The 13,550-nt window shown below is 41.1% G+C and overlaps 1 protein-coding gene across 1 annotated transcript; it reads left to right on the top strand.

The window, feature by feature from the left end:
- The first annotated feature begins 6,558 nt into the window (after positions 1-6,558).
- On the top strand, positions 6,559-11,395 carry LOC128470559 (G protein-activated inward rectifier potassium channel 4-like). The gene is made up of 2 exons (XM_053452447.1): positions 6,559-7,792; positions 10,983-11,395. Exons 1-2 carry the CDS (start codon positions 6,559-6,561, stop codon positions 11,342-11,344), a joined length of 1,596 nt encoding a protein of 531 aa, XP_053308422.1. The 3' UTR covers positions 11,345-11,395.
- Positions 11,396-13,550: the final 2,155 nt, after the last annotated feature.

Below are 13,550 nucleotides of genomic sequence, written 5' to 3'. Positions count from 1 at the left end.
TACGCAACAAAACAAACATTTTGAAATTTTAACCCTGCGCTGCTCCTAGAATTGTACCAGGGCCAGCTTTCTCAGAATAAACACGGAAGTGAGATCCCTGCAATAACTTCAATCAAGTGAAGTGGAGATTTAGCAGATCACTAAACAAAGCATTTCAATCGACACAGCTGGTTGTTTCCGAGGAGGGTGACGGAGGGATTATATGGGTCAAAAGAGAGGCCCTGGACAGGAATAGTAAGGCTTATCCCTGTGACACATCACTTGCAGTATTGTAAATATCAGAGCTCAGAAGAAGTCTCTATACAGTAAATGTTTTCTGACACTTAGATGACAGTTTAGCTACCCACCTATATGTCTATCTTGCCTACATACCAGGGACGGCTGGCACCTTCTGGCCTGGATGGCAGGTACAACAGAGTGGGCCCTAACCCTTTGCCCCGCCATGATAAGCACTAACACATACACGTACACATTTACTGTAACACACACACATACACACATCCTCTCACACACTTACACTAAAACATACTCCATCACATCACACCCCTTGCCTTGAGCTCTTCCTTATAGCTGCTCGCATGCTGTGCTGACACCTCTGAGAATAGGCCTTCTTTGAAGAATTTTGGACGGGCCCATTGCCCCTCAGGCTAGCCCATTCCTGCCTATATGGCTCCTCTGAAAAAAAATAAGCTACCATTTTCACATTTATTTTTCTATTTTTTATAGTAATCAAAAAATGAACCCCTGTGAACCATGTGGATCGGGACACAATTTCTAGAACTGTAAATGTAGGTCTGTAGATGAATTTGAAGAATGGTTCATTTGTCGTGGCTCTGTGGTGGTTAAGAATATATTTTAATAGGATATATTTTGTTTGTCTCACAAAGTAACTCTATTGATTTCTTTAATGTCCGATGAACATTTTATAACTTTAGTATAGTTTTGTATAGAGTGAAATGTAAAGTTTCTTTTTTCTGTAAAAGATTTCTTGTAAAGAAGCCTTTTATTAGATACTTTTATATTTTAGAGCTTTTTCCGGGTTTGTAAATACCTTTGGGTCGGTTACATTGTCTTCTATTTCAATTATTTACAAAAACAACTTATGGCTTATCGTTGTTTTAACTTAATCAGCGTTTCCAAGTTCCATGTGTGTAGATGCTGGTCATTTCAGCAGCACCTCAAGTGTGCTCCCCTTTTTCTGTTCTTTTTTGTGAATAATTGCAAGTTCTGACCAAACCTTAGGGTAAAAAAAGCCCCCCTACCACACAGGTGCCTCAGTAATGGGTAAAATGCAGTGCAATCCCACCAATTCAGCTCCTTGATAAGCAATATAGCGTTGAAAAATTAGCACTCTCCAAACTCGGGGTACTTTGACGTAGTGTCGGGCGCAGCAGTACCTGGCCATATAGTGTGATGGAATCCCTAATATTTTTTTTTAGTTTTTATAGTATTTGCTGTGTGTGCACTGATGTCTTATATATATATATATACCGTATATATATATATATATATATCATAATTTATCTGTAAACATTACACATGTTTATTATGTATACTAAACAATGAAATGCGAGATTTAGGAAAGTGACAAATTCTTCCTGAAATTACTGCTCATTTTTTTTGTGCCAGCGTTTTTGGTACCTCAAGTCCCGGAGCAATTTTGCCATTTTTGCGCTATGTCAGTTCAGCGATTATTCCCCTTTCCTGTGAATAGTGTACCCATGTAAACTATATATTGTTTTTTCAAGGAGAGATAGAGCTTTCTTTTGATACCATAGTTGGATGATTAGCTGAAAATTTGGAATGAGAAATTTAGTAAAAACTAGTGAAAAAATAGAAAAAAAAACACCTAGTTTTTTTTAATTTTCCCTCTGAATTCTCACAAAATTAGGTAAAGTGATGGAAAATCCCCTCCAAGTTTATTAATTCAGGTGTCCTGATTTCAGAAATACCTAATTTATATAGATTTTCCATACTTTCCCAGCACCAGGGAACATACTATAAGGTATCAGGAGGAGTCCAGGCTGTCAATGGGGCTGGACATACCGGTACGTCCATAGGAGATTCTTGGGATGCGTTTTTTGGACGTACCAGTACGTCCACAAGGGATTGAAGGGGTTAAAATTGTTGAATGTTTACCTGTGTGTTCAGGGGTGTTCAGGCGTGCATGGCATAACATGCCAAAGTGTGGCTGATCCAGAGATCAGAGCATGCGTGCCAGTGAGCATAATGGACTCAAGTCTCAGCGGTAACGGACAGTCTATAAATCTGCTATAAATAGCAGAAATCACCTTTAGCTGTGAAACATGGTGTCTTAAATCCATCTGAAAACAAACATTTACAACTAAATCTAAAAGCAAGAGCCATTGAAACAGACTCTGTTTTATCTGCAAAGTAATCTTAGCTTTTGATGAGCTTCAGCCCTCATTTGGTGAGGATTATGGACGTTCATAATCCAGGGTCTAAACCTGTTCCCTCTCTGCATAGATTATTCATAGATTATTCATGCGTCATATACAGAGCGATATTCTGTGTTAATGAAGACTCTCTCTCCAGTAAGCAGCGGCTTAGACATTTGCAGCACAGATGTCCGGCATTATTTTCTGTCTGCTATTATGTTACCAAAAAGGCTTTTATCAATATTATCCGTGTCGCTATGTTGTTTGTGTTTAGAAATATGTATTTACGGGGTGATTTCACTTTCCTCGCTTGTTCTGAAAGCTTTAAAATGAATCGTTAATGGTGGATCTAGCACTTTGTAGCCTGGAAAACATGTTTATGTCTGAAGACTCCATTGTCATTGTTTTTTCTCTAAAACAAAAGTTATGGTTATGAAGAATAAGATCTGGATCGGTGGGCACAGAGAGGTTAATCTTTAATAGGCGATTCTTCTGCAAAGTGTGTTGTGCTGACTGTGCCAGTAATAGTGATTTTTAATATATTTTGTTGTTGATTCTCTGGCATCTATGCTTTAGAATGAATCCCATATTGCAGTCTAATTTAAGCAGTTTTTTTCCCACCTTCCTCTTTTTTTTTCTAAATCCAAGCACTTTTGTGACCCTGAATCTCGTTTTGTACTGTATATAAAACTCATGGGGCTTTAGAGGAAAGTTATCTCCATTCACTTGGGTGTTGAGATCAGTTTATTTGCAGAACATTGCATATTGCAACATATTTTCCACATGCAAGTCTCCTTATCGAAAACAATTAATCAACTCCTAGTTATAAGCCTAGAAATCAGTGATTGACTGATGCGAAGTGTCCGAGGAATCAAAGCGAAGAGGGGGGGAAGCATAAGTCCCGGATGGAGGCCAAGTCTGTAGGAAGTCGGCCACTGCGGCGCGGTCCGGATCTGGAAGCCAGCTGAAAAAAGTTGCCAGTTGAGTATTCAAAAGAACAAGAAAAGCAAACACACACCACTGGTGTAAATGAACAAACAATACTTCCTCCAACACTTAATAATCTATACAACGCTTACAAATGGGGCGCACATCCACAGAGGGGAAAAAGAGATATTTGACAAAAAACAGTGTAACTCCACATGCAAATAGGGGCTTAGCGGTATTGCAGGTACGTAACGCACTCACATTTCCAAGGACATAAATGCGCTCATCATAAAATATTCTTTAATTCTTCATAGCTAAAAAATATAAAAACACAGTAGCAATGGCACAGTATCACTCGGTTAAGTGGATAAGGTAAAGTATTGCACTTACAACAGATGAAATGTACAAAAGTATCTACAAAGTAATCAGCATAAAACCAGGCACAGGGAAGTCCACCGTCCAGCAGCAAGAGCTTCCCAATATACCCCTCTCTGTCAACGCGTTTCACCGGACTACCGGCTTCCTCAGGAGATAAATCAGGATTTTCTTTTGCCGCTTGCCCAAAGATAAAATGTAGACCACCTTCCTTACGGCTCAACAAATCCGGAGCGGTTAAAATGACATAACACACTTTGTCACATACTGTATCACATAAATGTAAAAACAGAACATGAAATAATTTAACAAAGGTGGTTTCAGTTATGTCTCTGATGTGACAGTTCCCTTTAAGTAACCTGCGTGAATAAAAAACAGGAGTTATTTAGGGCATAATGTTCATCCTTTAACAATGGCCTATAAGTATAACCACTTCTGATGGATTGGCAATGTAAGCAAGATCTTGTGACCGTCTGCCATGGGTATAATATTTTTTTATACCGCCTTACTTAACTTTATATAAGTCAATCATTAAAGATGTATGGCACCTTGTAATGCTTCAGAGAGAATGTGACCCATGGATTTCTTTGTGCTTTAACTGTTTTCTGCCTTCTTAGGTAACTAATCCTATTAACGCTTGGTAAGACACAATTGGAAAGGTTATTTGGTCACGTTTGGGACCAGACATCGTGCTGATCACCCAATTACGAGAAGAATGCATCACATTACATTTTAGCTTTTGTCCAAAGATAACTTTACCTTTAGCTTTTTTTCCAAGGATAACTTGAGCATTCGAAATACATATTTTAAACATTACATACATAAAACCCATTTTACTATGAAAAAAGTATGTGATTGACATACAAAGACTTATTCATAGTTCATTTTATGTTGGGGTTTAGCTCTCTGATGTATTCAGGACTCCTTTAGTGCAGAAAGGGTTAAAGGCGTAAATTGCTTGAGCAATAATATATATTTGCGTGCAGTTATCATACCATTTATACAAGGTGTCTACAGAAAATGTAAAATGTCAATGTGCAATACAGGTTATCTGTAACTAGTCTTTCTCATTCTGTTGGAAAATAATATTAATGACCTTATACATGGAATAACATCTCGCCCCTAAGATATGTTCAGAAATATATTTTTCCTAATTTTTTAATCTGTTCTTATAGGATCCTACAGAGAATGTACAATGATCTTCCTTGAAGTTTTATGGTCATCATCTGACCCACCATGGCTCTGGCTGCACCGGACAGCAGTGTGGACCTGCAGCAGGATAATGGCTCCTGTGTGCGGAATCACATTATTGACAACAGGCTGAAAGTAGATGACCCCCGGGTGAGGAGGAACTCCATCCCTCCTGTGCAGACACCAACTGCCAAGCACATGTTAGCTTATTTACCCCGGCCTCCTACGGACAACAGCCGATATGGGACCTTCCCTCAAAAGGTAAAGACGACCACATTTTCTGGTTGCAGGTGGAAAAAGTACCAACTGCTTTACTCTACTGATTCAGTGGCATTTCTACCACACAGACAACCTTTAATATGTGTAACAGTTACACAAATTTGGAATATTTTTTATAGAAAATATAAATACCAATAAATGAGCCAGCTCGAATGAAAATAAATTGGTAAATATGATGTTTTAAGCGCTGAAAATATAAAAACATTATAAAAATGTGTTAAAACAGCATTTTGAAAGTTTTCTTGAAATTACTAGTTAATGTTTTGTTTCTGGTGTATTTGAATCACCTTGTGAAGAATGGTTGCCCAATTTTCACATAGTTTGCAGTATTCTTATGTAGTAACATGACAAACGGTTTGGGAGAAATGATGTATTTCATGCTGTACAAAGGTTATCCACAAAATGATAAATTACAGAACTGTATACGAAGTGAATTGAATTGTGAAAAGGCAGTGTCACATCCAGCGGTCTGCCGTTGGGGTAAGCCTCCGTCCGATGCCGTGAGGTCCGTGGATCTCACGCGCCTTAGGGGACATCTGCCATCCAGTGTCCCATGCCGCTTGAAGGATACTCCTACAGCGGCTTCCACCACTGGGTTTCGCTCCTGTCCCTCTGCTCCTCTGGCATCTTGGTATTACAGAAGCCACAGAAGGTGGCCACAGACGTATGTCAAGTACAGAGTGACGTCACTCCTTTTGAATTCATAGTTGATGCCTTTTGTCCTCCTCAACCTGATGGTTTTACCCATGCTAGTCATAGTGTATCCGACCAAAGCCCATTTATTACTATTGTTCCTGTGTTTGACCCGACTTCACCTCGACTATTTTGTTTTCTGGCTCCCTGACCTTGCCTCGGATATCCCGACTACCCTGAACTCTGGATCCCTGACCTCACCTTTGATATATTGTTTACCCTAAACATTGGCTCCCAGACTATGTCTTGTGCATCCTTACAGTTTGTCCTCGGTCTTGGAAGATCATCAGAAAGTCTCATAGCTGCTCAAACCCAAAAGGCTCAACCTGAGGGGAACCTGTTGGAGGGCAAACAGGATTAGCATTTTTTTGCGGGGACACAGTGTCCTACCCTGCACCAGCATCTTATCTGGTACGCTAAGCGTGACAGGCAGATGCTGCTTCTACATGTGCTCTGCTCATTTTGATTGTGCAGTCAATGTTAAGGGTGACCTGGTACATAAATTAGGCCAAGAAAAATTGTCAGGTAAAACAAGTTATGCATGTACACATGTTAACATCTTTGCAACCTGAAACAATGCTTTTTATTCTGTTCTATTAAGATTTGTCTAAAAAATAAGTTATCTTTATTGTGAGAGAAAATAAGTTATGTACACACACATATTCACTGTTATTATTTTTTTCAGCCTGAAACCATGGTAGTCTCCGCTACTTCCTGTGATGATTACCACCAGAGAAATGAACTTGGTGCTCTTAAGAAAGGAGGGATCATCTCAAGCTTCATCCCGCTGACTTATTCCAGTAGTGTTAAAGCAGCACGCCACAGGAGATATAGTGCCGTAGACCCCACCAATCTTTCTGCCGCTCCTCTGCCTACCAAGAAGAGACAAAGTGTGTCAATTAACACTGAAGACTTACCCCGTTACCAACGAGCTTCAAAGCAGGAGGTCCTATCTCGGGAAGCCGGTAGTAGCAAATGGTACCCCAGACATGCTCTCAGTGTCCCAAATATCCCCATGCGAAGTAAGACACCTACTCGTAGCGTTGTATCAGCTCCTGCCACCACAAAATCTCACAGGATGCGTTGTAAGCTCATGTATGATGATCGACAGCTCTTCAACCTAACTAACCGCCAGACTCGGCAGAGGTATGTTACCAAGGATGGGAAGTGTAGAGTCAACCTTGGACGCATTGATGAAAAGAAGAGATTTTTGTCAGACATTTTTACAACCGTTGTGGATCTAAAGTACCGCTGGTTCATTTTTGTTTTCATGTTGTGTTATGTTGTCACCTGGGTTGGATTTGCAGTTATTTATTTTTTGGACGCCTTCCTTAGAGATGATGTGAATCACATTGGAGAACCTGAGTGGAAGCCTTGTATTGACAATGTAGACTCATTCCTTTCTGCCTTACTTTTTTCTTTGGAAAGTCAAAGGACAATTGGCTATGGGACCAGGATGGTAACCGCCTATTGTCCCGAAGGGGTAATATTGCTTATGGCTCAGTCAATCATAGGGTCAGTGATTGATGCTCTTATGGTGGGCTGTATGTTTGTTAAGATCTCCAGGCCTAAAAAAAGGGCTGAAACATTGATCTTCAGTAAGAAATGTGTCGTGTCTCACAGAGATGAAAAGCTGTGCTTAATGTTTAGGATTGGTGATCTGAGAGACAGCCACATGGTCGATGCCAAGATAAGGGCTAAACTGATCAAATCTCGTCAGACTAAGGAAGGGGAGTTTATTCCATTGGAACAGTCAGAGATTAACCTCGGTTATGATACCGGAGAAGACCGTCTTTTTCTTGTGGAGCCTCAGATCATCTGCCATTTTATCAACGACCATAGTCCCTTTTGGGAAATGAATGCAGAGTCATTGAAACGGGAACAGTTTGAAATTATAGTGATACTTGAGGGCATTGTTGAAGCCACAGGTGAGAAAGAAAACAATAAAACTGTTAAGGGGTTAAGGGGATATATACTCAAAAGGCCACACTAATTGTCCCTGGTCTATGAAAGTTAGCTACTAAACGTTTAAAATACACTTTTGTTGAGATCCCATGTTCCAACAAGTAATATACACTGGTTTTAACTTAGTACTATCAAGGTGGCTACACATAACCCTCAAATCAGATTGTTCTGTTAACATTTCCTTTAGGCCCTTAAGCTTGAGTTGCCACTGTTTCCAACATATTTTTCACTTTATGAATGTACTTACAATGAAATGGATAATGGTTGTGAACATAACTACTGTATGTATCTCAAAATGCTAATTTAAAGCTAAATAGTAGTCTAAGCAGGGATCTTCTTGTTCACTGTACATGATCTAGTGCAATGGAATAGCTGACGTGTGAAGTATATTATCATAGAGAAAACCAACTACACCACTCAGTCTACATAAGTGACAGGTCAGTGTAGATCAGTTCCTGGGACCCCAGAAACATGGGACTTGGTAGATGAGTTTGCAGTAGAGATACAGTTTCAATTTACTAATTTCATTATGCATTAAGCTCTGCAGAATCTGTCGGCGCTTTATAAATAAAGTATAATAATAATAAAATTATGAATGCCAACTCCGTGAAAATCTCCTGCAAGAAGAGCTTGGATGGTCCTGTATAATGCATAGTTAAATCAGGGAGATTTCTTGGATGTCACCTACTGATTGATCTATGCATTATGCACAGCTAGCACAATAGCGATGTGTGGGGGCAAAACTGTCTATGTCTGAAAATGCCCAAAACGTAGCACTTCCTGGGGCAAATTTTGGTGAAAAAAATTAAAAAATCATTAACGTATATACCGCTTGAATACCTGTGGTGTCATAATGCAGGTAATGTTTTAGGACATCTTTCATGCAGCCAAAGGACATACATGTATAGGGGTAACTTTCAGTTTGATAGGGGGCTGTGGCAGATTCATGGGGAAGCCCCTTTCTCAATTTCCCAGTCCCCTCTTATGTCTAAGTCACCTTGTGCATATGGGGGGCACAGGGTGTCCAGGAAACCCAGTCTAGTCTGCCCAATCCAGACTTCTATAGACTAACCCGCTATGAGGGCTGTTACGAGACCAACCTTAGCTCCTGCTAGCTGCTTCAGGAATAGCAGAAATTCCAAGGATAGGAGAGGGACCGATATTAGATTTCAGTGAGGTCTGTGTATATAACTGTGTATCCTGTAACTCAATAAAGAGTCTTTGTGTTCACCCTTCATCAAGTTTCAACTGATGTTTGGGTGAGGAGCTATATATCACTGGACCCTCTGGGCAAATGAGAGAGAGACTTTGGCAGAGATAATCTGGTCTTGGAGATCCACCACATATGGACATCCCAGAGTGTGAATTGGTGAATGGAGCAGCAGTGCGGCTATTAAGCAGGGAATTTTAAATGACCTGTTGGAGGTTTAAGGGTGAGGGGCAAGCAGCAAGACCAAATCTGAGATCATCTCTGAGCTCATGGAGATCATATGATCAAGCACCTCATCAGTGGGAAGCTTTAAGGACGTGCAATGGAGTCTCAGGAGCCAAAATGACAGCCGAGGAGTACACAATTTCCCCAGCCAGAGGGTTGGCATCAGGGCAGAGGGCCGCTGACCTCTGCCCTCCCCTATTGGGGGCCCCAGAGCATGTTACAAACCCAGTGGAAGCGCCTCTGTCAACCTCTGTAGAAGAGGCAGAAGTCAGCCAGGTGAGTATGGCTCTTGCATGGGCAATTTGTTTGGGATACTTAGATGGGATTGTCACTGGTGGCCTGGGTGTACTGATTAACTTTGGAGGAATGTCATGGTAACTCCCTGAGACTGAGGACATGTGGGTGGGGAGCTATATCACTGAACTCTCTGGGCAAAAGGGAAAGACTTTTGGAGATCCACCACATGTGGAGACAGGGGCGGGTTGCTCTCCCTCTCTAAAGGACATCCCAGAGTGTGAATCTGAGAATGGAGCAGCAGTGCCGGCTATTAGACAGGGCACTTTAAAGGACCTGCTGGGGGCTCAAGGGTTGGGTGCAAGCAACAAGACCAAACTGCCATCATCTCTGAGCTCATGGAAAGCAATTGATCAAGCACCTCATCAGTGGGAAGTTCTGAGGAAACAGAGTTTCAAAAGGACGTGCGATGGAGACTATCCCTGCTGGGTCCCAATCAACCAATGGAGATAATACTTATGGCACAAGCTACTAAGCAGATGATGAAGCAGATGGACCCCCAGGAAGGGTCGCATTGTTGCAAGGTTTGGCGGGAGGCGGTTGGAGGAAATCACAAGAGACACTAGTCCAGCTCGACATAGCTGTTTTTTAAAGGACGAGTTGATAGGGAGGGATGATACTCGTCGGGAGCCCTGGTGGCTCTCCAATGGGAGCAGGCCTACCGAGGAAAGTCCCTCCCAACCGCTGAGGAAAGACACTGGCTCCAGATGGACTTGCAAATGTTGTTCCTGGGAGAGCAGCAGGAGCCCCAGGAGGAATGGATGTCCAAGTTGGAGGAGCTGGTCCAGAGATTATGGTGGATAGAGGTTACAAGGCCCTGCAATGGTATGCCTAGTTCCACTCTTCTTGCAGGAGTAACAGTTCTGGTCATCATAATGAAATAAGAGGGTGAATAATTCAACTCATCTACAAATGCCTGAATTAGGAACACAAGCTTAAATAGATTAAATAAGCTTTTAGAAAAGTTTAAATTTAACTGTGCATACAGTTGTAGCTTCGTTTCGTTTCGCCATCATATTCCATAGTACTGTACAAAGGGTAGACAGGACATAATAAGTAGTATATAACATGAATGTTTCACAATTTGACTTACAGAAACAACAGGTTAGGAGGGCCCTGCTCAAACGAGCTTATATAATTGGAAAACTGTTCCCATTTATTATATGTTAGTTATAGTTATATATAAAACAATAAATAATAATAATAATATAGTGCCATCATATTCTCGGATTGGCTTTTTATGTGGGCTGAGGTCATCAGCTGTCAGTCGGACAGCTACAGAAAAACAACTTTGGCTGCTATCAGACAAGCCAGCATTAGTTTTCATTCCCAAGTCGCTTAAAAAAAGTTTACTGACTCTTTAACAAATACTATGGTTATTGAGACAGCTTTTAACTTGCACCTCGATATCTTGTTTAATACAGGTATGACATGTCAGGCTAAGACATCTTACACTGAAGATGAAATACTGTGGGGTCATCGTTTTGAGCCCTGCATGACTCTGGAGAAAGGCGCCTTCCGTGTTGACTACAGCCACTTTGATAAGACTTTTGACGTGCAAACACCCTGGGGAAGCGCAAAGGAGATGCAAGAGCTCAAAGAAATGGAGCAGAACGATCGGTCCACTCTCAGCCTCTACTGGGACAATATGTATCAGACTTGTATCCCTCAGGATGGTAACACAGTCCATGGGTATGCCGGTCAGGCCAGCCACGACAAGGCTGAATTTCACAGCATAGCGGAAGAAGGGAGCCGAGAGTCTGTCAGTAATGATCTTGACCTTTGATACAGCTGTGTATCCGTAATTTCACACTGCACACAACAATGTGTATTCCTTAACATACACACAGTTAAAGCTAAGCCCATTTTATTTAAAGAATGAATTGATCTTTTCCTGATACCCCAATACATGACTAAACATTTGGAAATTAAAGGGCAGTTTTACTTTTAAATTAAACTATAATTTCCAGGAAACTGTCACAATCCTTGGTTTTATTTTAATTATGGTGATCTTTCTAAATGTGATGTTTTTTTTCTTCTATCTTCTGTTCAGTGTTTCCGTCCCTAAATGTCCTACTTTTTAACCTTCTTATCAATGGTTAACCTTCTTGACACGTGTGTTCTGTCTCCTAAACCCCACACAAAACTTTTTTTTTTTTTTTTAGATATTTAAGATCTGTTTCTGATAAATGTCCAAACCATTTATGCTCTCAGGGGTACGTGCCACTTGCTGTAACGTAGGACAGATGCAACAAACACAGTCCAGTACTCTGTAACACAGATGTTTACCAGGTACCAGATCTCCAGGTAAACTGCAGCTTAATCAACATTTGCCAATTTATGTGAAACATTGCTGTGGTATTAAAAATCCAGATCCTAATGTTCTGTTTAATAAAAAAAATAAAATCTAAATAAAAATAAAAAATTGTGATGTGTTTGTCTGTGTCTACACATCCATATGGAGATTCCAACCAGTGCGATCTTTCATACTACAGAACAAAAGTAGCCAGAAAGCTAGGTGAGCTAATATCATCTGAAGAAATTTGATTTATATGCCATCAAGGATGCCTTTTGCCCATTGGAATGTAAAAACTCCAGAGTTTGCTTTATGTCTTCAATTTGGATATAGGGTTGTTGGTGGAACCCAGCCTGATGGTAAAGGTCACCCTAAAAGTGGCTTTCCACAAGATTTGAGGTGTTTCTGTGGGAATTGTTGCCCATTTGTCCAGTAGAGCATTTGTGAGGTCAGGCACTGATGTTGGACGAGAAGGCTTGGCTCTCATTCTCTGTTACAGGTCATCCCAAAAGCGTTCGATGGGGTTGAGTCAAGACTGCAGAGAGTCAAGTTCTTCCACACCAATATAATCCAACCATGTCTTTATGGACCTTGCTTTGTGCAATGGGGCACAGTCATGCTGGAATAGAAAAGGGCCTTCCCCTAACTGTTCCCACGAAGTTGGAAGCATAGCATTGTGCAAAGTATCTTGGTATGCTGAAGCATTAACATTTCCCTTCACTGGTAAGTAAGTAACTAAGGGGCCCAAATCCTGAGAAAAAAGCACCAGTCCATTATCCCTCCTCCACCAAATTTACAGTACGCACTATGCATTCTGGTAAGTCCAGTGGTGACATGCTTTACACCACTCCAGCCGACACTTGGTGTTGTACACAGTAATCTTCAGCTTGTGTGGAGCTGCTCAGACATTGGAAACCCATTACATGAAGATCCAGACACACACTTGTGCTGATGTTGCTTCCAGAGACAGTTTGGCAGTTTGGAGTGATGCTACAGAGGATTGTTTTTATGCGCTTCAACACTCGGCGGCATCGTTCTGCGAGTTTGCTTCGTCACTGCGTTGTTGTTACTCCTAGATGCTTCCATCACAATAATAGCACTTACAGTGAACTTTGGGCAGAAATTTCAAACTGACTTGTGGCAACGGCTCAATCCATTCTACTGCTAATGACCATGGTGGTCTTAGTGCCCAGAAAGTCAGGCAATCACCCCAATGTGTAAAATTCAGCCTGGTACCTGACAGGTGGACAACAGAAACTTGACAATTTGTGAAGGGTATGCACAAGACATCTATGTCTTCATTGGCATGGTATTCGTACTGGTTTGGGGCAGCAAAGGGGACAGGGGATTAGGGGACAGAGTTATCAATGTGAAACACTAACCATGTTCTGCTTGCTCTTAACCTTCCAAAATCTAGGACAGTTTTTGGAGGAGAGACAGAAAGACAAGCAAAAAAGACCACCATCGTATCATGCACACCATATAAGGTCACTTTAAATTCACCTTGGGTTTCTCTGGCCAAAAAAAAAAACTGAAGGAGAAGTAAATTTTGATAGATATGAGATCTAAACGAATTGATGGCAATATTATTAATGGTAGAGACTATGCTTGCCTGGGGTGGCAGTCCCCCCTGCTACAAAAATGGGGTAGTCGATGGTAGTCGAACTGTCTTAAAGCGGCCAATCAGCGAACTGTC

This window comes from Spea bombifrons, chromosome 12, assembly GCF_027358695.1.
Source record: "Spea bombifrons isolate aSpeBom1 chromosome 12, aSpeBom1.2.pri, whole genome shotgun sequence".
Taxonomy (NCBI): domain Eukaryota; kingdom Metazoa; phylum Chordata; class Amphibia; order Anura; family Pelobatidae; genus Spea; species Spea bombifrons.
This window is presented reverse-complemented; position numbering and strand designations above follow the sequence as displayed.

Bases quoted from the DNA above. Each gene is read 5' to 3' on its own strand.
- LOC128470559 (XM_053452447.1), top strand. From the start codon at position 6,559: ATGGTAGTCTCCGCTACTTCCTGTGATGATTACCACCAGAGAAATGAA. The intron at 7,793-10,982 runs GTGAGAAAGAAA...TGTTTAATACAG, and splicing joins GGGCATTGTTGAAGCCACAG to GTATGACATGTCAGGCTAAG.